Consider the following 24421-nt stretch of genomic DNA (forward strand, 5'->3'; position numbering starts at 1 on the left):
GAGTGCTCACGTGTCTACCAGAAGACGGCTATCAGGGAGCCACTGTTCCGGTTGACCCTTTAAGCAGAAAAATCACACCCATTTGTATGCGTCTCGGCATAGGGTTCTTCTCTTTGGTCACTGTCTCACAGAATTAGGGTGCTGAGTGACCAGTTATGGACGTCCCCGAGGCTCAGCGGGGCTTAAGAGCATACCATGGTGGAAGGAGGTTTTTCAGCCGATCTGCAGGAGCCCAACTTACGCCAGGCACTGAGCTTGATAATGCTCTGAGTAATTTCACCCCATGTCAGTCCTACGTATGGGACGGATGGAGGGAGGGAGGGAGGGAGGAAGGGAGGGAGGGAGGGGGGGAGGAGGAGACAGGCAGGCAGGCAGGAAGAATAGTTAGGACTCCAGGCCCTTCACCCTTGCAGTTCTTCCTGATGGTTGTTTGGTCTGTCAAGCCGAGTCTTTTGTGTGTTAAAATCTTGAGGGGGGTGACACAGAGAATCAAACATGGAGCCATTCTGAACGGACTTGGCTCTACAGCTCACTTAGGAAGAAACCCCCAGCACGTAGGAGAGACAACATTAAATAACGATCTAACTTCCTGTAGCGTCAGGGTCTCCTCCGTCAGTAGCACCGCGATGGCCAGCTTGAGTTTGAATTTTGCAGGGCAGCTAGCTTCCTGCCACTGTAGGCTGCTCTTTGTCACCTACCATGCGGGCAGCTCGGTAGGGTTTCCCCAGGTCTTTAGCTAAAAAGATGGGAAAAGGGAGACTGGTCAGAATGTCAGATTCTAGGGAGCACCTGTTTGAAGTGATGTAGGGTAATCAGCACATGTTCTGGTCACCGCAGTACCTGGCCATATGTGACAATGGGACCAGGAGGGGATGCTTCTCTCTGAACTTTCAATGAGCTAGTGACCAAGAGGCAGACAGGAAGTATATATATAGGCTAGAATGTAACAGCAAAGAGCAGCTGTTAGAGCCTGGGACCAAAGACAGAAGTGGACAATCAAATCTGTACAGCAAAGCCATCATGGACAGAAGACCTTCCCAGCTGGCCCTCACGGGAGATATGACCATGGTGTGTAGGTTGCCAAGGCGGGAGGGGCTGTCCAGAGGTTGTCTAGACTCTACTATGAGTCTTGGATAGGCCCTTTCCCTGTGGTGTTTGCTCTGCCCCATCTACAAAATCACACAGACAGCCTCCCAGATGGTCATGATCTCTACAAGGAGAAGAGGTTTTATTTCTAAGCTATTATACCCTTTCTGCAAGATTTAAGGAGATTTTGGTCAGGGCTTATGCAGCAGTATCTGTCGTGTATCAGGGGCAGGACTGTTCTGGCTGGAGTGGAAAGTGAGGTTTAAATACTCTCTTCTTCCAGAGAGCTAGCCTTTGAGTTGGGCTTCTGTCCAATTTCAGGCCACTTTGTGGGGCCAGATGGAGCCTGAATTCCATTCACAGTGTGTATGCAAATCCAGACAGATCCCCAGGACCAGGGCTCTTCCTCACTAGTCTTAGTGACAACCCGTCTCATTTGGCTTCCTAATGAGAGACACTGCACACCCTGCTTTCCTGAGGACAGGCTTGTAGCTCCCAGACTTTATTTATAGTGTGTCTGTTCTTTTGTGAAGGGCCTATGCTGGGACATCAGTAGGGCTGTCTCTGGCATCCCTGTGAAGTGTTGAACGTCTTCGAGTCTTTTTCATTCACAGTTCAGAGACTTCTGAGCTGACAGCCCAGTAGAAGGCTCCAGGGAGGGGAAGGAGGGCCGGGAGCAGGAGGGAGGCTCCCTTTAGCTATCTCTGGAATGGGAAACATCTGAGTGTTTGGTGAGTGTTTTGAGAGCCGGTTGCTTTTCTAGATCCATAGACTCTCTTCACATAGTCGATGTCCAGAAGCTGAGTGTGAATGAAGGCCGGTCTCCCTCCCCCGAGATGAGTACTGAGCAGCCACAGACTCTAGCCCTAACATGCTCCTGGGGAAACTTGACTAGCCAAGGCCACTCAGTAGGAGTGCAGCCATCCCCTGTGGAAAGTGACTTTGTGGCTTCGAGTGTTACATTAATGAAACGAAACCATTTATAGGTGCAGCAGTGAGTTTTGAGCCTCTGCTTGGGGATGTTGGTAGATGGGGTAGTAAGGTAGAGGAAGAATAAGAATATCTCTCCATTCTTACCTCTAAGAGTTTTACACCACAGTGTTTCCTTAGGATTTGACAGTGGCCTTTTGGGATCCAGTTTGAAGCAGTTTCATCTGTTATGATGAACGCTTGTTGCCGTACATGAGATGTACCTCCATAACAAGGCCGCTTTCCTGGTTGTGTATCCAGTAGACATGACATGGAATTCCCTGAGGATCAGATTATATAAAGAGCCAGATGTTTGATTTGGGTAGTTCTTCATCTGTACTGAAGGTCGTACCAGGCTGTGGCTGGCCAGTTGCAGTCTTGAGGGAACATGATGCAGCCCTACTCCATTCCTGAGCCCTATGAAGATTGTTTTGTTTTGTGGGTGATGTTGGCTTGACTCTCAAATATCTGGCCAACTCCGCTCCAGAGTCACAAACACTGAGTGTCTTCACTCTGGGTCATGGGAGCAGAATGAATACCCACAATGAGAGTCTGGACGTTCTCAAATGTGAGCGAGTGAGATTGTTACCAGAATGAGGGGTTGCCAGAGTCTTCGCCCCTAACAAGACTGGGCCCTGGCAGCCCTAGCAAGCATGGCTTGACCATCCACAGGCAGATTAGAAAAACAAGCAGCGGCAGACAACGAAGAAAGGAGATTGGTTCAGTGCCGTTACAGTAGGAAGAGGAACAGAGGGATCCAGTGGTTTCCTAAGCCTGTCCTCAGACTCATGACATAAAGTTTAGGTTTGACTAGTAGGTGCTAGTCATGGTGGTACACTCGGTGGCTATGAGGCAGAGATGAGGAGGTATGATCAGGAGTTCCTGGCCAGCCTGGATCTTTAATGGCTTGGAGATATGACTCAGTAGCTAAGAGTGCAGGAGAGCTCACATTGTTCTTGCAAAGGACTCAGATTTGGTTCTCAGCATCTATGTCAAGCGGCTCACAACTGCCTGCACCTCCAGCTCTGGTCTCCACGGGCACCAGCACGCACGTGCACAGACCCATCCACAGACAGACACATAGTTCAAAAGAACAGAATAATAAGGGCTTTTTAGATAGAAGGCTCGAGGCGTGCTTAGCCAAACAGTCCATGTCTCGGCGAGGTCCCTCCCACCCATTGCCGCCTTGGCCTCTGCTCTCCTGGAAGGTGTTCTGTGTACTCAGAACTGCATGAACTGTCTTTCCTGGAGACAAGTTTCTCCGTTGGCAGGCACCCAGCTTCAGGCGTTTCCTTCTCCCACTGTGAAATTTCTCCTCAGAAAACTCTAATTTCTTAGGGTCCTCAGAAAACTCTAATTTCGATGACGAAAAGGAGCGACCCAGGGTGGTTCCGACCCACTTGGGTAGGTTCTAGCGCAGAGTTACTAGGCTGTGGGTCTAGGTGGAGCCTGCTCATCTTTTTCCTGGGCGCCACTTAGGAAGAAGCCTTGGGCATCCATCTATCTGTCTGCTGGTGAATAAGGAATGAGAGTGGGCGGGGTTTTCATGCTTTTCTGCCCTCCCATAGGTTGAGGCCGAAGCTGTGAACCGGTCCATCACCATTGCCAATCAGACCAACTGCCCCCTGTATGTCACCAAAGTGATGAGCAAGAGCGCTGCTGAAGTCATCGCCCAGGCACGGAAGAAGGGTGAGCCTCCAGGGCCTTTTGGACACACGGTGGGCAGGTGGAGGGGAGGCAGCGGCTCACGGAGGAGGCTCTTTTTCCGACCCTCGTGCCAACTGGGCCACTTTGATCATGTTCCAGCATTAACCTAATTGCAGCCCAGCCGAGCGGGCAGCTCTAGTTTCCTCCCTTTGTTCTGCGGCTGTGGCCTTGTTCATATCTATTTAAAGCCAAGGCCACGTGGGCAGGTATTCTCTTTGTGTAAGTTGATTTTTCAATTTGATGTCTTGTAAACAGACTAGTTACATACATAGGTTACATCACTTTTCACTGGCTACACAACCCCTGGGGGGATGCTATTGTGCAAAGTGTGTCTTCCTTCCACCTTGGGCGGGGATTTCTACCAGGAATCAGTTAGAGGCTTGTGTGGGACACTTACGTTTGTTTACCTCAAATTACTCGTTGCCGGTACACTGTGGATGCGTACCAAGTGAAGCTGGTTCTCCTGAGACAGGGCTTGGAAACGAATCCACAAAGTGTAGCTTCCAGAACCTTCCCTCAGGGATGTTCTGTGGAGCATCTTCTTCATTATGCATAAGCAGCTCTGATGCCACCTGCTGTGCTGTGCCCGGGTGGCTAATCACATTGGTGTTTGGTGCTTAGGTATCAGCGCAGTACATGGAGCTGGAAACCATAGCGTTGGCCTGGGTGAGAACCTTAGCCTGGTCCGAAGCGAGAACTGCAAGGGGATCCCCATCTTCCTTCTTGTCTCCACAACCTGCATATGCATCTTTCCATCTCATGTCTCCACTTACCTGCTCTTCTCCATGCTCACTGGTGCCTCTGCCTCTCTCTGCCTCTCTCTGCCTCTCTGCCTCTCTCTGCCTCTCTCTGCCTCTCTCTGCCTCTCTGCCTCTCTCTGCCTCTCTGCCTCTCTCTGCCTCTCTGCCTCTCTCTGCCTTCCTCTGTCTCTCTGCCTCTCTCTGCCTCTCTGCCTCTCTGCCTCTCTCTGCCTCTCTGCCTCTCTGCCTCTCTCTGCCTCTCTGCCTCTCTCTGTCTCTCTGCCTCTCTGCCTCTCTCTGCCTCTCTCTGCATCTCTGCCTCTCTCTGCCTCTCTGCCTCTCTCTGCCTCTCTCTGCCTCTCTGCCTCTCTCTGCCTCTCTCTGCCTCTCTCTGCCTCTCTCTGCCTCTCTCTGCCTCTCTGCCTCTCTCTGCCTCTCTGCCTCTCTCTGCATCTCTGCCTCTCTCTGCCTCTCTGCCTCTCTCTGCCTCTCTCTGCCTCTCTCTGCCTCTCTCTGCCTCTCTCTGCCTCTCTCTGCCTCTCTCTGTCTCTCTCTGCCTCTCTCTGCCTCTCTGCCTCTCTCTGCATCTCTGCCTCTCTCTGCCTCTCTGCCTCTCTCTGCCTCTCTCTGCCTCTCTCTGCCTCTCTCTGCCTCTCTCTGCCTCTCTCTGCCTCTCTCTGCCTCTCTGCCTCTCTCTGTCTCTCTCTGCCTCTCTCTGCCTCTCTCTGCCTCTCTCTGCCTCTCTCTGCCTCTCTCTGCCTCTCTGCCTCTCTCTGCCTCCCTCTGTCTCTCTCTGCCTCTCTGCCTCTCTCTGCCTCCCTCTGTCTCTCTGCCTCTCTCTGCCTCTCTGCCTCTCTCTGCCTCTCTGCCTCTCTCTGCCTCTCTCTGTCTCTCTGCCTCTCTCTGCCTCTCTGCCTCTCTGCCTCTCTCTGCCTCCCTCTGTCTCTCTCTGCCTCTCTCTGCCTCTCTGCCTCCCTCTGTCTCTCTCTGCCTCTCTCTGCCTCTCTCTGCCTCTCTCTGCCTCTCTCTGCCTCTCTCTGCCTCCCTCTGTCTCTCTCTGCCTCTCTCTGCCTCCCTCTGTCTCTCTCTGCCTCTCTCTGCCTCTCTGCCTCTCTCTGCCTCTCTCTGCCTCTCTGCCTCTCTGCCTCTCTGCCTCTCTCTGCCTCTCTCTGTCTCTCTCTGCCTCTCTGCTTCTACTTCTGCCTCTGCCATTTGGTCCATATAGCTGTTTCTACTTTGCTGCATGATGCTCATGAATCAATAAGGGCTGTGGGATGTTTTCACCAAGTGGGTGACTTGGTACAAGCTCCAGAAGAAATTGCTCAATAACTCCTCAGTCAGCCTGTCCCAAGAGGCAATGGCTTCCAGACCGATCCTGTGATTTCTGGCCCTTGTTCTTTGGGGCTTTCTGGGACTCAGTTTGACCAGTTGCTGTTAATTTTTTCAAGAGCCTGCCCTCTCCTGGATGCTTGGAGAATCTGCCTTATATTTAGCAGGAGCAGCAGCAGCAGCAGCAGCAGCAGCATTTTAATATTTTGAGACATGGTTTCATGTAGCCCAGGCTAGCCTGAAACTCACCGTGTGGCTTACCACGGAGCTTCTGACCCATCTGCCTCCGCCTCCTGGGTGCTGGGAGCACAGGTGTGCTCCATTGAGAAAGCCAATGAGGCATTCAGCACCAAACACCCCTCGTGGTATCACTGATACAGTGAAGCACAGGCCTAGTCGGTTCAGTGTCTAAAAATGGGGACCGTAGCGGGCAGCTAGTTTTGTGTATTGTACTGGTCATTCAGCACCCATGTGATAATAAGGAAATAGTCACATGACTTTGGATTCCTGTGGCCTTCCTGTCCAAAGTGTAAAATATCTTAGGCTCACCTTGGCAGAGGGAGGGTGTCAGCCCTTTGACAGACCACAGCTGGGGTGGCATCAGGGGCAGGTTTCCAGCAGTACCTGTGTTCCCTCCCAAGCTTCTGGTCGTCCCCGAAGGTGGGGCTAACGCTTGTGTGGCACACAGTTTCACTCTGGCATGCTACCTCAGGGACAGGAGCCTTTTTATTGTTTCTGAGTCTGCCCAGAAAGGGAAACAGTTCAGTCAGTTCTGTTCTAGAACCTTCTGTGCATGGATCCAGCTGTGACCACACCATGCTCCTCAGGGTTGCTCTGCCATCCTTCCGAGTTGTTGGGGAATTCCACTGTCTTCCTGTGCTAACAAGAGCCGCAGAAAGCTCTAGCCCTCCAGAGAGCAAGGGGAGGCTCTTGCCACCCAGTTGGGATTTCCAAATATCCTCAGGATGCAGCCTGGGCACAGCCTTCATCTTTTGTTTTCCTCTGAAGCTTGGGAAGAGTGGAGCCAAGCTTGATGACTGGGCATCTAAGTTCAGGCTCCAAAGCTCCACGTTAATGTTTGACCGACTCACCTTTCCTCTTGGAGGTTATTTTAGTAGAGGAAATTCCTGTAGTCTGTATGGGTTGGGGCTTAGTTCAAGTAGAATCTGGAACCTGACCCTCAGGATAGGTCTAGGTAATAAGAAACAGGTATTCTCAGACAGTCAAGAAGAAAACAGCAGCAGGCTGTATTAGGGTATTATTAATATCACTGTTAGGTATTATTAATTACACCGCTCAGGATCAGACTCTATTCATGGGGCTTTGGCCATGTGGATTTACCATCACTCATCTGTTTCCCACATACAAAGGGAAGGTAGTGGTAGTCCCTCTTCTCCCAGGGGGATGATTGTGTTTAGATGAAAGTAGAGATGTGCCTAGTGGCTAGTCATCCTTGCCGTTGAGGGATGAGAAGTGATGGCCTCTCCTGGAGTCAAGCCAAGGCAAAGACGTTCATGTGCTTTTCCTGTGTGATACATCAGGCCTCAGTTGCAGGAGCAAAAAGTGTTCTCAACCTCCAGCATCTACCCTTGGAGGGAGGATGAGGTGGGAGCAGAAAGTCACAGGGGAGTGGTCAGTGCTGCTGTGGTTAAGCAGGGCTAGAGTAGGCTGTGGGTAGGACGCAGGGCTAGGGTATGCTGTGGGAAGGACACAGGGCTAGAGTAGGCTGTGGGAAGGACGCAGGGCTAGAGTAGGCTGTGGGAAGGACGCAGGGCTAGGGTAGGCTGTGGGAAGGACACAGGGCTAGAGTAGGCTGTGGGAAGGACACAGGGCTAGAGTAGGCTGAGGGAAGGACACAGGGCTAGAGTAGGCTGTGGGAAGGATGCAGGGCTAGAGTAGATACTAGAGGTTCAGGTTGTGGGAAGGACTCAGAACATTGGTTCTAATCTTAGAAAACTTTGGCAGGCTCTTCTCTCCATGCACATTAAATCTCCTCACCCACCAGCAGACCCTCTGATCCTATGTTCAAGGTGGGAGACAGGGCAAATAGAGAAATGGGATGGCTATAAGACTATGCGGTGAGATGTCTATGAGGACTTGCTACATGCCACCTAAACCCAGCACAATGGCAGCCTGTCTTTTCTCAGTGACCCATGACTGCATGACCCACCCAACAGCACACCACTGTGCCAACCTCATTGGGCAGAGAGCAAAATGAAACACAGACAAGACTGGAATACACTAGCCAGATTTAAATTTTTCCTGGGATTTCTTATTTTCTCTTTTATTTTTATTCATTACTGAGATTTGAACCTAGAGCCTCGCACATGTTAGACAAGTGTTCTTTCTCTGTACTCTATCCTGGTACCTTATCTTACTTTGTATTTTGGGACAAGGTTGCCCAGGCTGGCCATGAACTTGTGATTCTCCTGCCTTAGCATCCTGAATACTGAGGGTTACAGTGCCATCAGGTCCTGGCTTGGGTTTTAGTCTTGAGAAGAATTTAGACAGTGGTTGATTTGGTAAGTTTGTGCCACAGAAGAGAAATTAAAATGCAGAAACTGAACACGTTGTTCCTAGTCATCCAGCATGTGAGAAGAAACAGGTATGATTCCAGACGCCTGCCATCTGTTTGTCCTGTGTGTCCAGAGTGGAGACTTCTTCCTCCACCTTTTCTTAGGCTGCCCTTTGTTCATGCAAGAAGACCCGTGTGGCTACATGCCTTCCTGAGGGAATGCTAACCTACAGGCAGTACCTGCTGATGTCACCCATGGACCCTCCTCCCCACCCTTAAAACCAAGGAGCAGCTACATTCAAACAACCATGACTGTGGAGGGACACTAAATCTAAACCCAAGATAAGAATTCAAATAGGATGTTGAGTATCATAAGAACCTCACAGTCATGTCATATATGAAGATTACACCTTGGGGATGAGGCCTTCGGGTTAAACTAATTTAACACATAGTAATCTTGAGCCATACTTGAGGCTGAAGGTGGCAGGTGGATTGGGCTGTGAATGTCATAAACTCCCAGCAGAATTCATTAGTCAAAGAAACAACCCACTGGAGGATGGGGAGGGGACTGGCAGAGGTGGATTTATTTTAAGGCATGGACTCATATGGTGAGGCTGCTGGAGTCTGACAGTTTTAGGGAAGGCCAGCAGGCTGGAGACTAGGTGAGAGACTGTGGTGCCACTCATATCTGAAGGCTGTGTGGAGACAGAATGCACTTCATAGTCACTGTTCCCATTTGAACAGAGGCTGGGAATTCAGATTGCATTGTAATTCAGCCTGGTAGGATAAGATCCCGGGTTCTATTTTCAGCCACCTGTGCTCTGCGTCTGTAACACGTTCACCGAGCTGGGAATGTGAATTCTTAAACCCATTCTTTCCAGCCATTTTGTCTAGCACCATTAAAGGCAACCAACCAGTTTCAACACCCAGAGCCCTGCCTCTTAGAAGGGCTCCCAGTGGTGGTTTGTGTATTTCATTACATCATTGTGGTGTAGACTATATGTTTTCCTTACTCCAAGAAGAATCATTAGAACCTATGAATTACTTCACACTAGCAATTCTATGAACTTCAGAAAACGTATCCTGAATATTTTGTTTCTTATCCCATGAGATAGTATATGCCTATGATCCCAGCATAGGGATAGGGATTTAGATCATGAGAAGTCTAGTCATGAGACTATGAGGGATAATTCTAAGGCTAAGTTAAAAGAGGCATAAAGGTAGGATTGTTAGTTTAGGGACAGACTAGCCTATATGGTAGCATGATCCTGATTAAACAAACAAACAAAACAAAACAAAAACAGGGTCCTGAATTTGTCTCCCAGAATCTACATAAAGGAAGTTGTGTGTAGTGGTGCATGCCTATAATCCAAGTGTTGGGGAGGGAGATCTCTGGGCTCACTGGCTAGTCAGTCTTACTTAGAGAGATCCAGGTACACTGTCTTTTATATGTGTAACTCCCTACCCCATGTGTATTGTGTGTGTATACATGTATGCATGCATGCATGCTCATCCATACATGCACACACACACTCATACATGCATACACACTCATTCATACATGCACACATACACGCTCATACATGCACGGATACACACATGCACAGTTTGTTGCTATAGAACGGAAGTGTCCTTGCTACCAAGGCCTCACTGCAGAGATCTCAGGCACTTGGGGTTGTGGCCCGAGCTCTTTAAGAGAAAGACAGAATGATGTGGGTCTGTCTGTCTCATTTCTCTGGGCTCTTGTGGCTGTGCTTGGAGTACCCTTCATGTGATTTTCCATTGTTCTTGCTTGGGATTTGTCCTGCTTCTCGTTCATGGGAAATGACAGACTGTCAGAGCCTAAAGCTGTCAAACATTTCCAAACCCCAGCTTGCAGTTGTTCTTCATGAATGTGCTTGGCCCCGGGGCTGGTTGTGAGTAAACTTTATCTTCCTGGTCCTGCCCGTCCTCTGCATTCTTGGCCTGACTAGTATGCCTGCCAGAGTCTGGCTTGGGGTCACAGCCTTCAGTTTAGACTTTCCCTGGAGAAGAGACTCATGAAACTACAACAGCTGCCAAGAAAGTATCAGCAGTGTATTTAGAGAAGCAGAAAAGGGCCAATTAAGCCGTTCGTGGTTTATTATTATTAGTGGTAATGATTGCTGGCCCACGGCAGCTCTCTGGTGTCTGTGGTCTGACTGAGCTCTGCAAGCCAGTCCATGGCTCCCTCCAGCCAGGGTTTATAGGAAGAGGAGCCACTGGGCTACTGAAATGAGTGTGTGTGTGTGTGTGTGTGTGTGTGTGTGTGTGTGTGTGTGTGTTGGGTATAGAGACCAGTGTCTGAAACACACTCCTCTGAAAGTGGAGACCTTGGACATGATAGGTCCTTTCCTAATTTGTGGAGCTAAAGAAGAAGAAGAAGAAGAGGAGGAGGAGGAGGAGGAGGAGGAGGAGGAGGAGGAGGAGGAGGAGGAGAAGAAGAAGAAGAAGAAGAAGAAGAAGAAGAAGAAATAAAAGCTTGTAAGGATCTCTGACTCCCTCAGGAGGTTTAATTGGAGCAAAGCAGGAGCTAGAAACATTGCTCAGCAGTTAAGAATTCTTGCTTTTGCAGAGGACTAGATAGAGTTCAGTCCTAGCACCCACACTGGATTTCTTACAACCACTTGTAACTCAATAAGGATCTAACATTATTTTCTAGCCTCTTCTGGCTACCCACATTCATGTCTCCATATTCATGCACACACACACACACACACACACACACGCACACGCACACGCGCACACACACAAATGCACACATACATATAAATAAGAAAATTAAAAATTTTATGAATAGGGCATAACAAGAAGGAAGCCACAGTTTGTGACACTCTCACTTTTCCCAGGTCCCTGCGTGGCTGCAGTTTGGGTTGGCCAGGAATCCTCACTCTGTGATGATTCCCCAGTGACCTTGGAACTCTGACCCATCCTGGGGTTTCCAGAGGCCGAAAGCTTTTGCTACGGTAGCGCAGGGCAGGGAAGGCAGCCCCTTGTCAAGCAGTGCCCTTCCCGTTCCCGTCTTAGATAAAGCCCATCTGTTTCTAGTACCAGCCTCCTCCAGTCAGATTTCCAAAGCCAGGATGGAGCTGCAGTCTCAGTGATGAGATGGAGGATGGCAAATTCAGAGCATTCTGAGAATACCGATTTCTCAGATAGCTGAGCTGTTGACTTCTCCTCTGAGCACCATTGCTCCTCCTCCTTCTCCCTCCCTCTCTCCCTCCCTCCCTCCCTCCCTCCCTCTCTCTCTCTCTCTCTCTCTCTCTCTCTCTCTCTGAAGGAGACTGGCAGAATTACTATATGCAGTTACTCTGCTAATTAACCTTCAACTATTTGTATAGCACATAAGGAAAAACACTGCTCACATATTCAATTCATTGCTCTTCCGAAATTTGTTTATAGTAACAAAGCCTGTATACCCTGGGGGCTGCGGCGCCCGGTGCTCAGGTGGGCAGCAGGCAATAGGGCTTCGAAGCTGGGCTGGATCGGGGGTTAGATTTTATCAGATGGGTTGGACGTTCCTGCAAGAGCCACTGCTGCCCCGCTCTGCTGCTGCAACTCACATGGGCCTGAGGAGCTGCTAACAGCTGACCTGAGCTTTATGAGCTCTTTTTCCATTTGCTGGTACGTGTCCCAGTGTGCTTTGTACAAGCGTCTACTAGAAGAGCTTCCAGTAGGTCAGGAAGGCTGGGCTCCTCTCCTGGCACTTTTGATTAGGGATTTCCTTCTGGGCATGCTTGCCCCCAGTTCTAGAAGCCTTCCTCCTGCTTGGAGACTGTTATGGAGTAAGTAAGGATGGGAGGCAGCTGTGGCGGAGGCTTTCCAACACCCTCTCAGGGAACAGCCACTTCTTTGTGACATTCCTGAGGCAGGAGGGAGCAGCTCCCTGGAGCCAGTTTTGAGAGTCTGGGCAAAGAGGGTGTTGTGGAATAGTATCCAGTGATAAGCCTTTGCAAGGACTGTGGAGAGGAAGGGAGACACATTCCTCACTGAGAAGGGTTTGGCCTTGAGGGCCGTGTGTTTGGAGAAGAGAGAAACTTGGCTGGGTGGCGGCAGGAGGAGAGGGGCAGATGGATTTGGATAACCTGAGGGAAAGTTTCAATTCTCTGGTCTTTAATTAGTTGAATGTTAAGAGCACTGAGTGGGCTTCATAAGTTTGCTAAGTGCCTACTCTGTGCAGGCAGGAAAGTGATCATAGGTGTGTTGAGTGCATACTGTGTGCAGGCAGAAAACTGATTATCGTGTCACCATTGAGAGTCAGAAGGTTCAAAATCAGGTGATCGTTTGGGTGTAGAACACCCAGGGATGCTGTTATGTCTGGACTATAAAGGGGAGGCTGAAAGGCCAGGCCTGGTGGCACACATCTGTGATCTCACCTCTCTGGAGTCTGGGGAGGAGGGCAAGAAGTTCAAGGCCAGCCTCAGCTAGGTAAAAAAGAAGAGCTTGGCTTTGAATCATGAGAGGTATAGGTGTTCAAGGAATAGACAGGTTTTTTTCTTTGTTTTAAACACGGACGACTTGGCATGAGGGGTTCTTAGATGGTGGGTGTGGAGGAGAATGGTATGTGGAAGGCGTTCTGTGAAGAAAGCTCTGCTGTGTCACAGAGCAAGGCTGAGGAGCTGAGGAAGCTCAAACCTAAAATCTGCTAGAATAAGCTAGGAGAATCGAAGAGGCTGGCCAAGGGAAGAAGGCATTTAAGATCCACAAGGACCGACATCCACGACTGTCCCAGCGTCCCAGCATGCTGTTTTCACTCACTTTCCCTTGGCGGGTTGTTACCATGCCTGGCACACACATCCCAATTCCACGGTGGGCTTTGTGTATCTCTTCAGTACACATTTTCTTTTGAATGAATGAACACACCACAGTACTCTTAACAACCTGTATTTATGTGCAGAGACTATTTCCATCCGCCACCATGTTAGCTTCTAGCTCCTCCCCCTTCTACCTCCTCCCCCGGCTCCTCTGAGTCTCCTGCTTCTCCTTCTCTCTCCCGCCCCGCTCTCTACCGTCCAATCATGTATCGCCTTGACCTAACTAGTGCCAGCCTTCACCTGCATAGAGACATCGACCTACAAGGCTGTCTCCCCAAGAAGGGAGTTCTGAGAGCCTTCCACAGTGCTGAGGATGTAGTAATGTCTGCTAACCGTGGTCTCTTGTTCAGACTGAGACTTGTGTTCTGTTTCTCAGGAACTGTGGTGTATGGTGAGCCCATCACCGCCAGCCTGGGAACTGATGGTTCTCATTATTGGAGTAAGAACTGGGCTAAGGCTGCTGCCTTCGTCACCTCCCCACCCTTGAGCCCTGACCCAACCACTCCAGACTTTCTCAACTCGTTGCTGTCCTGGTGAGTATTGTTGGCTTGCTCACCTCGACACTCTAGATCTCCTCAGACCAACATGAGTCCATGGGAGACAATATGGTGGTGGCTGGGAACAGGCTTAAAAACAGACCCTCAATGACCAGAGTTAGGGTCCCTAAGTGAGAACAAGGCATCGTTTATTCGCCACCTCGGGTGGGACTTCCCGATCTAGACCTGAGTCCTTCTGAGTGAGTGCCTGTATGGCTGCTGGAGACGTCACCTGCGAAATACTCAGCAGACAGATGGAGGGATGTTGCCCTTCGAGGAAGACTCATGTCATGTGTTTCCTCCCAGCGGTGACCTCCAGGTTACTGGCAGTGCTCACTGTACCTTCAACACTGCCCAGAAGGCCGTGGGGAAGGACAACTTCACCTTGATTCCCGAGGGCACCAACGGCACGGAGGAGCGGATGTCTGTCATTTGGGATAAAGCCGTGGTAAGGACTGATGGCCTTCCTCATGGCTGGTCCGGCACGTCTCTGTCTCTTTGGGTGTGGAGCTAATGCTGGCCAGTTGAGAACATTCTAGAAACTAGAACTTGAACAATGGAATTCCTCCCGTATGGAAATCCAAGACAATTCCTAAAAGCGCATATCCTTCTAAATATTACACAGAAGCCCCACATCAAGGCGGAAATAGTTTCCTCAGTCCCCTGATGACATTCCCAGTCAAAAGTCTTCACCTGCATTTCCTTGAGAGTGTGTCTGAGGGTGTCCAGGTTTGGCATTCGTACCCACCATGGGCTTCTGTTTTGGACAGATACTCACCTCGGGGGATTTAGAAGCTTTTTTCCCCTATAATGTTTGAAAATAACAGTAACAGATTTTCTGATTCTTAATAAATTCTTCACATTTTGTGAGTGAAAAATCACCTGTGTCAGAGGTGAGCCACAGTGAGTGGGGAATGTCACTTTTGTCCACAGCATGTCAGTGTGCGGGTGATATTAACATCTCATACCTGTCAAAACAGTTCCTGATATAGCATGCATCATTCTTAAATCCACAGGAGAAACAAGAAACTTGTCTTTAATCCCCGCCCCCGCCTTCCAGAACAGGGTCTCACTATGTGGTCTGGGTTGGCTTCGAACTCACAGAGAAACCTCCTGACTCTGCCTTTCCAGTGCTGGGATTAAAGATGTGGCCACCACACCTGTGGAGAAACTTGTTTTCTCTTAACACCAACAGTCATTTGTCTATGATTTTTTGACTGGAAATTTGTGATGTTCCTAATTTTTCTTTTAACCGAGATGAGAATTTGTGTAGACATCTTTAATTATGTTTGCAAGAGAAGTTTCTGGAACAAACATGGCCAGTTCAAGGGGAGTTTGTTAAAGACTAACTACATGTTATTATTCCTAATGCAAAGATTACGATGTCTGACACAGTGTGTGACACTCCTTGACAGGTTTTAGGAGCAGAAGCCCCAAACATCACTGAGTCAGTGAATTTTGTCTTTGTTATTTGATATTCAATTTAGATATTCAAGTTGCTGATTGGAATGAATTTTTTAAAATATGCTTTTTGGCCATTTAAATTCTTTTCTTCCTCTTAGTGCATACTCATTTCCTTGGTCTCTTATGTTTAGAATGAAAGGATTTCAGGAAATGATTGGCCCTTACCTTGGAAAACCAGATGCTGGGCTGAGACTTAATTGACTAGAAGCCCAGACCTGTGGAACTTTGTTGGAAGGGAAAAATCCCAGGGTGCATTGCATGTAAACATGTGATCCTTTCTGGACCTGTTCTACCTTCAGTTTTCTGACACCACCGGTGTGTGTGTGTGTGTGTGTGTGTGTGTGTGTGTGTGTGTGTGTGTGTGTATGCTCTGCCCCTCAGGTCACTGGGAAGATGGATGAGAACCAGTTTGTGGCTGTGACCAGCACCAACGCAGCCAAAGTCTTCAATCTTTACCCACGGAAAGGTCGCATCTCCGTGGGATCTGACGCAGACTTGGTCATCTGGGACCCTGACAGTGTGAAGACCATCTCTGCCAAGACGCACAACAGTGTAAGGCTTGCCTGTCGTGAGTACACATGTCTGTGGCAGGCACCAAGAGACAAGGCTAGTCCAGGGATTCAGGAAGGACCTCATCTGGATAGGAGTAAAGTTTCCCCAGGCTGTTGCTAACTTGCAGTGTCCCAAGGGCCAGACCGACCCTTTCACTTTTTTTATTGAGATCCACAAAACTGAGACTCTTGGGCATGTTTCTGAAGCAATAGCCTCTGTCCTTACACCTTCAAGGTCCCTAGAGCAGAGGTTTTTAGCCCTTGGATTGTGACCCCTTTTCGGGTTGAATGGCCCTTTCGCCAGAGTCACATACCAGATATCCTGCACATCATATATTTATTTATGGTTTATAACAGTAGCAAAACCACGGCTAGGAAGTAGCAATAAAAATCATTTTATGGTTGGGGTCACCACGACATATTAAAAGGTCACAGCATTAAGAAGGTTGAGAGCCACTGGCCCAGAGTGATTTTAGATCCTCAGAAGCTTCTAGAAGTCACACACCACTCCATTGTCACAGTTTGAGCAGCACCTTGTAAGGTGTGCAAGGACCTACCCCAAGGGACCTAGCTAGAGCAGCCAAGTGTCTGCTCCCAGGGTAGCCAATGGGTGCCGTCATTTCCTGTCAATCCTCTCTCGTGTGATTGACAGCTATGTTTCTTGTCCTAAAGGAAATTTGGCTTCTCTCTTCATAGAAGAAATAATCCAGGCAGTGGGCCACAGTTTAGGCACTACAGAATTTGGGGGAGCTTTTGGTCTCAGAGCTTGGGGATGTTAGTATCTGTTAGTGCGTTAGCATCCTGCCGTTTCAACGGAGAACCAGGGATTTGGATGTTCTGCGAGTGCGTGGATTCAGTGAGCCTAAAGCAGGGCTGTCAGACACGAGCAGCTCCTCAGAATCTAAAATCCTGACAGTCTAAAATCCTCTCACTTGGATAGAAGGTTTTGGGTGGGCCTTGCTGGGCTCAGTGCCAGCTTCTTCGGTACCAGTGGGTGCCTCAATGGTGGGTACTCCGTGGGGAGACTGCTGGATGCCATATTCACAGCTGTTTGTGTCCTGCTGGTTCAGCACAGCCCTAGTGCCAAGCCTGCTCAAACTTGTATCATCCGTCTTGGGCCCCTCGGTGATGTCCTCAGGGCTGACCTTTCTGTGCGTACGTATATCATTTCATAATCCCGCTATTCATCCGCCCTGCTCACGGAAGGGTCTGGTGTGATTATCCCAAGTGGGGAGATAAATAACCAAGAGGTGCAGAGAGCTTAAGTGACCAGTCTAGCGTTACATAGTGATCTTGCGGTCGAGCCAGAATTAGAAGCCTTAATTTTTTCAACATTCTTCCCCACCAGACTGCGTATGTATGTGCAGGGTGGGGTGGGGAAAGTACCGTCCTTCTTTCGTATTGTCCCCTCCCCAAGGGGAGTAAAAAGGGGTGTCAAGGCTCATCAAAGACACAGGTGACTGGGCTACTACGTGGCATCGGGATCTCTTGAGCATCGAGAGTGAAGTTGCTGCTCATATGATATTTTTATGTCACCTGTTCTGGGCAGTATCCCGTGTGGCTCTGCCGAACACCTCACTGTCTCCCCCTGCTGGTTTTAAGCATGCCTGTGTGTCACTGCCCACCCGGTAAAGTACAAACCAGAGTCTAGGTTCTGGCTTTGGCGTGGAAAAATCTAACTTATCCGTAACCCTATTGCTAATCCTCCGTTAGGATTTTCCGGAATCCTAACTTGCTCTGTAATTTTTGGAAACTCATGTGGGTAAAGTAAAAATGCCCATGTTTAGTGGCGGCGTAGCCTCCCGCCTCAGCCAGAGACAGGAACTCTGAGATCCGGTCTTTGAGCATCCGGGATCAGGGAGACAGCGATCTGTCCTTGGGGAGGTCCTGTCAAAGATCCCATAATCCTCTGCTTCAACATGAAGGATGGCGATGGGGCAGAAGGTCCCTCCTGAGACCCTGAACTGGAAACAGGCGCTCACACAGGCTCGAGGTTTAAATTCCCACTGCCTGGGCGGGTCCTACAGCCTTGAGCTGAAAATGGTGTGTGGGATACCTCAGAGGTGGTGCATCCCAGGTTTGGGTACCTCCCCTGGAGGGTCTGGCTCCCCCTGACTACTGTGCCTGTTCAGTGGCAGGTGTGAGACTTGATGGCGCCCAGAGTCCTGCGGTCCTTATGAGGAGCCGCTTGCTGTAGCAGCCAGGTCTCCCCACTTTGTTTAGGGTGTCAACCGCGTTTCTCTGTGAGTCTGAGCTGGGCTGGCAGCTGCCACCAGCACTGCCCAGGCAGCATTTCTTTTCCGCAGGGATGCATACTGCTCAGCCACTGTGCCCTTTCTCTGTTCCCCCCAGACGCTGCACAGAGCAGAGATGACCTGTGACCGGGTGCTGGTGTGGCTCTCTCTGGCCTCTCGTAGAACCTTGAGGGGAGGGGTTCTCAATGTTCCTAATGCTGGGACTCTTTGATACAATTCCTCATGTTGTGGTGACACCCCCGCCCCCCAACCACAAAATTACTTGGGCTGCTACCTCACAGCTGTACCTTTGCTACTGTTATGAGTCGTAATGTAAACATTTGTGGTTTTTTTGGTAGTCTCAGGTTTGTGAAAGGGTCAGCCTATCACCAAAGGGGCCGTGACCCACAGGTTGAGAACCAACTACTCTAGTTTTTTTTTTTTTTCCCTCTCTTTCCCTTCCATTGGCCCGAGTTTCCCAGAAGCATGTGCTCTGCGCCACATGCTGCCCTCCAGCTGTAGCACATTTGTTCTTGTAGACAGTCATGTGGAAAGAGCCATAGGCCTTCAGCCTGAGCTGAGCCAGAATTAGGGACACCACTCTGACTTACCGGGTTTTCTGTGTCAGAAGGCCTCTTGCTTTCTGTTGCTTCCAACTAACAGGCAAACCGCCTGCTTCCCGAGAGGGTGTGCCAGGTGCCTGTTTTCACTCTCAGTGACATGGGCCCCCGAACACATTAGGAGACAAAACCTCAACCCTGTCATGGGCTTGTTGTCTTTTACGAGCCACCAGTCCATGTAGTTGGGGACAGTTGGTTTAACCACAGGCTACTTCCATGAGAAAATAGCTTCATTTTGTAATTTAGTTTGGACCTGGTTCAGAGACGAGCCTTGGGAATTCGGTCTGCAAGGGGAGGCGTGGTGCAGATAGGAAGACACCCCACCCCATCTTATGTCTCTCTTTCCCTTCTTTTTATAGTACTGTGTAGCGAATCCAGGGCCCTGTGCATTCTAAGGCTTCAACCACTAAGTTCTACCACTGAGATGCGTATCTCTGCTCTGCGGAGCTAAATCACTCCACCAAGTCGCTCAGACTGGCCTTGAACACACTGTAGCCCAGATCAGGGCCTCGACCTGTGATCTGATTGCCCCAGAATCCTGAGTAGCTGGGTTTCTAGGTCTGTCCCACAAGACTCACCTGGAATACTTTTCTTTATAAATGTAAAGTATTTACACACACACACACACACACACACACACACGCACACACACGCGCGCACACACACACACACACATGCACACACACACACATTATTATTCTCTTTAGCTATTTCCCCCCTCAGATTTGGAGGTGTGGTGAGATGAGCCCACATTCTAGGCAGAGAGAGCAAGTGTCTCTGAGGTGGCCAGCAATGACAGTGTCCTTCTCTGGGGTGCATCCGAAAACTCCGCCCAGGGCCAGGGGCTGCTCTGATGGTGACTTGTCCCCTCCCCCAGGCTCTTGAGTACAACATCTTTGAAGGCATGGAGTGTCGAGGGTCCCCACTGGTGGTCATCAGCCAGGGCAAGATTGTCCTGGAGGATGGCACGCTGCATGTCACTGAAGGCTCAGGACGCTACATTCCCCGGAAGCCCTTCCCTGACTTCGTGTACAAACGCATCAAAGCAAGGAGCAGGGTGAGTGGTTTTGCTAACGCTGGAACATCATGGGTTGAGTTCATGGATATCCTGACATTTTCATCCCAGAGCTTAACCTGCTGCTGGATGAGCGGAGGATGGTCAGAGCTTTGACGCAGAGCGTGGGGTAAGGACCCAGAGGACGGAAGCTCGGCTGACGAAGGAAGATGACCTAGAGGATGACAGTTGGGTTACGAAGGGTGGGGATAACGACAGTGGGAGACGGAATACGATCTGTGGATGTACAGTGTGTGCGGGGCGTGGTGACCAGCGTGTCTGCTGGTCAGGAACTCCGAGGTGGAGAAGGGGTGGGGATTGAGAGAGGAGTGCAATTGGGAGGACGGTTTCATCCTGAAAATGACACGAGACCCTCTTCACCGTCCGGCTGGGGGCTTCTTCGAGGGTTCACAGGCGATGCTGACGTGGTGAGGAAAGTTATAAGAAACCAGTTGAGTAACTCGTAGGGGAGTCACCTTGGAAGAGCTTTGGGCCTGGAACTTTGGGGGCTGGCTGCACATCTGTCTCTGTTGTACCTGTCTATAATGGGGGCCTTATCCCCACGGCATGGCAGGCCTGTCTTGGCTACCGTTTTGTCACACTGAGAAGGTGCCTGAAGATGTCCTCCGTGGATGTGACAGGCAGTGGGGTGATTGTGTGTTTCAGCTGGCCGAGCTGAGAGGGGTCCCTCGTGGCCTGTATGACGGGCCCGTATGCGAGGTGTCTGTGACGCCCAAGACGGTCACTCCTGCCTCATCAGCTAAGACGTCCCCTGCCAAGCAGCAGGCACCGCCTGTTCGGAACCTGCACCAGTCTGGATTCAGCTTGTCTGGTAAGGCGGGGGATGGGCCGTTCCGGGTAGGTCTAGCAAGCTCCGCGGAGTCCGCCAGAGGCTTTCGGTTCCACTACTGCAGAAGCTGAAAGACTATAAATGGCAGCCCGGTTTCAGAATCCTCAGAGTGCCTCTTGTGCCATGTGTGACCCCTTTTAGACTGAAGGGACATTTCCTGATTTGTCACATGGTGGGTGAGTGAGGAACCTGGAGTTTCAGCAGCCTCACCTTCCACCACTCCCTCTCAGTGGAAAAAGAGTAGATTTCTGCCTTGGAAAGTCCTGCCTCTCTTTCTCTTGCCCCGTAACAGGGCCTTTCCACTCTCCTAGCTTCCTAAGCTTAGAGAGATACCCAAAGTCCCGTGGCCTGTGAACAGCATAGTTCTTTTGACTTTCCTTTTCTTGTCCCATCTGCTGGGTTTTAGAACGTACCATCTGTCCCCATGATGAACAAGGAACACTTCAGGGTGTTTTGGTTTGGGAGACAGGCCCTTAAACCCTTCTGTACTAAAGTATGAGATCGGTCACAATGTGTTTTACCACTCGAAATGTGGCTTACAAACACTTGAAACTCTAGCGCCAGGGGTTCCAGCGCCCTCTTCTGGCCTCCTCAGGAACTGCAGTTATGTGTATACCGCCCCCCCCCATATACAGAAATAAAATAAAATCTTAGAAAATGAACATGCAGTTCATCTGTGTTTCATATGCATTTGATACAGTATTTTTAGTACATTAAGTTTGACTACAGTTAGTCACATCGGTCAAGTGTGAAATCTCCCACTCAATCCTCAAATAGTTGTAGAGTTTAGAGCATTCTGGGTTTGGGAGTTTCATATCTGGGATTCTTTACCTGAACCATCCTTATTCCTCCTGAGAGACATGATTCAGAAAAGCCATATTCACTAGTACCTTGCATTCATACATTCCCAGGGAGAGATTGCTTGCACCGAGTGCGACGCATAGGCTGCAGGCAGGTCTTCCTACTTCCTGTAGTTTGAACTTCTTGTGTAGTTAGTGAGGTTCGGGGGAAAAAAAAGTGGGGATATGTGTGCTTGGTTCAGCTTTCCCCAGGGGTGTTCCTGGGCATACCGCAGGGGTCTGATTTCATTTCTGAAGACCCTCACACTCTTTTTCTTTTTGTTTCTTCCCTCTTCTCTAGGTGCTCAGATTGATGACAACATTCCTAGACCCTCACACTCTTTTTCTTTTTGTTTCTTCCCTCTTCTCTAGGTGCTCAGATTGATGACAACATTCCTCGCCGCACCACCCAGCGCATTGTGGCGCCCCCTGGTGGCCGTGCCAACATCACCAGCCTGGGCTAAAGCCCCTAGGCCTGTAGGCTACGTGGGGATGGGGGATGGGACACCTGAGGACATTCTGAGACTTCCTTCCATTTTTTTTTTTTTTTTTTTTTAAAGAGCCTATGATAGTTGCTGTGGGCAGCCAGTTCCTGGGGCTTCCTCTTGGGCCCCCTGCACTCGGTCTCCCCTGGAGTTTCTGAATTCACTCACCCAGGTCCCTACACAGTCATGACCACCACACCCAAGCCTAACCACCCACCCCACACGGAGCTGCATCTAACAAGCAGACATGCGCCACCAAGCATCTCCCAGCAAGGGTGCCCCTTATCACATCCTTGGCCATGCAGTCAGCGCCTTCCTGCCCTCGGGAAGATTTAGTGAATAGCCCTGAGCTGCCTTCTTTTCTTTTTAAACAAAATTTTTAAAATGGTTTTCTTTGTGGGACTGGGGAGGGGTGGAGGGTGGGAGAGTTGTTTTGTTTTTAATACTAAATCAAAAGCCTGATTCAATATTAATCCTCGGGTCTTGAACTGGACATCCTAATGATGCAATTATGTAACCATTAAGCTGATTCCGAGGCTGGCAGGTTACCGCTGTCCCTCTGGAAAGGTTCCATGTGTCTGTATTACCCATCCCTTACTCTTCCGGGTCAGCTGTTGAGAGGAGGTGGGTTTTCTTCATTGGCCTAGATTTTGCGGCAGATTAGACCTTTTGAAGCTTCTCTACCCTTTCCCCGCATCTCCTGTCTGTTCTGGCCTTTTCTTCTGCATTCTTGGAGAGATTTAGATGTTGGTCTCCTGGTTTGTGTTTCCTCCAGATAATAGACTCCCCTGCCCCCAATTCGGCCTCAGGCACAGCCTGAACGACCCTAGTTTTGCCCTCACAGCCAGAGTAGAGTGCTATCCTAGTTTCTGTTAAGATTGGTGCTATCCGAGTCCCATCACTAGGAGGTGGCTGAGCTTAAGGCTTGCCAGACACAGGGATGGCTGGGGTTATGTCACCAATATTGTCACATGTGGGCCCAGAATCGAGTCATGTGTGGTGGAAAGAGATGGGGAAGAATTAGGCTGCAGGAGTGACAGTCTCCAGTCAAATTTGTAACCCAGCTTCCCAAGCTCACCAAGATGGGGCCAGTGTCCCCATGGAGAAGCCCTTCTCAGCCACCACTAGGAGGTGTCTGGGAATTCCAGGATGTTGGGACTTCTCAGTGTGTGTGTGGTGGTGGTGGTCATGGGGAACATTTTTTTTTTCTTTTCTGTACAGTATTTTCAAAAGGTCTAACCATGATGGGCTTAGGCTTAGGAAAAGGTAGAAATCTTGGGGATAATTAGACTTTGAATCTTTTACAAGAGGGACAGCCCATTTCAGGAAACAATGTCTCATGGGAAGAAAACTATACAAACAGAACGCATGGCCCACTTTAGAGATCCTGTCGCCTCTTAGAGACCACATCACCTCATATCTGTCACCCTTCCTCTTCCTGTCGTAGTGACAGGTTCTCAGTAGCTGGCTTCTTTCTGTATTTGCTGACTTCCATCATGTTCTTTCCAGATGTGTTTACAGGTCCCTGTAAGCAGTGTTAGGTCCTTTTATGAATCCAATCTGCTGTGTGCAGCGGAGCATCAAAAGTTAGCGAGACTCTGAGTGTCCACATGTTTTTGTCTTTGGGGTTAAGAGTCTGGATTTTGGGTTTGTTGTTAATTTTCGTTGTTTTAAAGGTAAATTGCACTTTTAAAATTTGGTTGACTTAATATATTTGCTTTTTTTTACCCCCTTAACTGCACTTGAGAGGAAATTTGAACATCAGAAAATACTTTTTTTTTTGGTTCGTTTGTTTGAATTCTGAGAAACCTGCAGCTCTTTAATGTTCACTGCTGATGTTTCCTGTGAGGGGCCATGGCCCTTTTGGTTTTCGATCATTTTCTTAAAAACACAAAACAACAAACAACACACACACACACACAACGGTTTTAAAACAAACAAACAAAACACACAAGAGTTTTAAACCTGACTATTTCCACAGTCCGTGTAAGCATGTTTACCTGTTGGCTCGCTTTCCATGTCTGTTAGATGAATGTCAAATGTAAATGCTAACCCAAGTCAGCAGTGTCTCAGAACTGTATGACTACAGTGACTTGATGCTCTGGGTCATTGTGGACTTTACCGCTAGATGGTTTTTAACCCTTGAGCCTGTGATTGTGACCCATGAGGGGGGGACCTTTCAGTGCTAAAGCTGATCACATGTGTAGCCAGAAAGGTACTTTTTTTTCCCTTTAATTTTTGTTTTATTTTTTGTAACCACTGTTTTAATGGCAAAATGACTATGGTAAAATACAAGTCTCGTGTTTATTATTCCTTAAGACGTCTGTGTTATATTACCACGGAACACCCAATAAAGCAGAATGTGGTTGTTTCAGAGGTGTGTCTATATTGAGACTCCTACGGTGCGTCGGCTTCCCTTGGCTTGCCTTAGCCTTGGGATGTGGACCAGTCCAGGAGTGCTTGCCCCACCCCCACCCCGGAGCCACAGGTTCCTACGGATATCCTGGCTACAGGATGAAGTCTCCTACAGGATGAAGTCTCAGCCCATGCAGTGCCATACCCGGGGGAGGAGAGCCCAGGAGGCTGAGGATCAGTGTCTTGAAACCCCAT

The 24421-nt window shown here is 49.4% G+C and overlaps 1 protein-coding gene across 1 annotated transcript in view; it reads left to right on the plus strand.

The window, feature by feature from the left end:
• Positions 1-24185, plus strand: part of DPYSL2 (dihydropyrimidinase like 2) — a 63107-nt gene extending 38922 nt beyond the window's left edge. Inside the window, exons 8-14 of the mRNA XM_080926205.1 lie at positions 3624-3744; positions 13555-13711; positions 14021-14162; positions 15560-15730; positions 19461-19640; positions 20304-20469; positions 21699-24185. Of these exons, the coding sequence (XP_080782331.1) occupies positions 3624-3744; positions 13555-13711; positions 14021-14162; positions 15560-15730; positions 19461-19640; positions 20304-20469; positions 21699-21790 (1029 nt within the window). The 3' untranslated portion in view covers positions 21791-24185. The remainder of the gene's footprint in view (positions 1-3623; positions 3745-13554; positions 13712-14020; positions 14163-15559; positions 15731-19460; positions 19641-20303; positions 20470-21698) is intronic.
• The last annotated feature ends 236 nt before the right edge of the window (positions 24186-24421 follow it).

Source organism: Micromys minutus, assembly GCF_963924665.1.
Source record: "Micromys minutus genome assembly, chromosome: 12".
NCBI classification, from domain to species: Eukaryota; Metazoa; Chordata; class Mammalia; order Rodentia; family Muridae; genus Micromys; species Micromys minutus.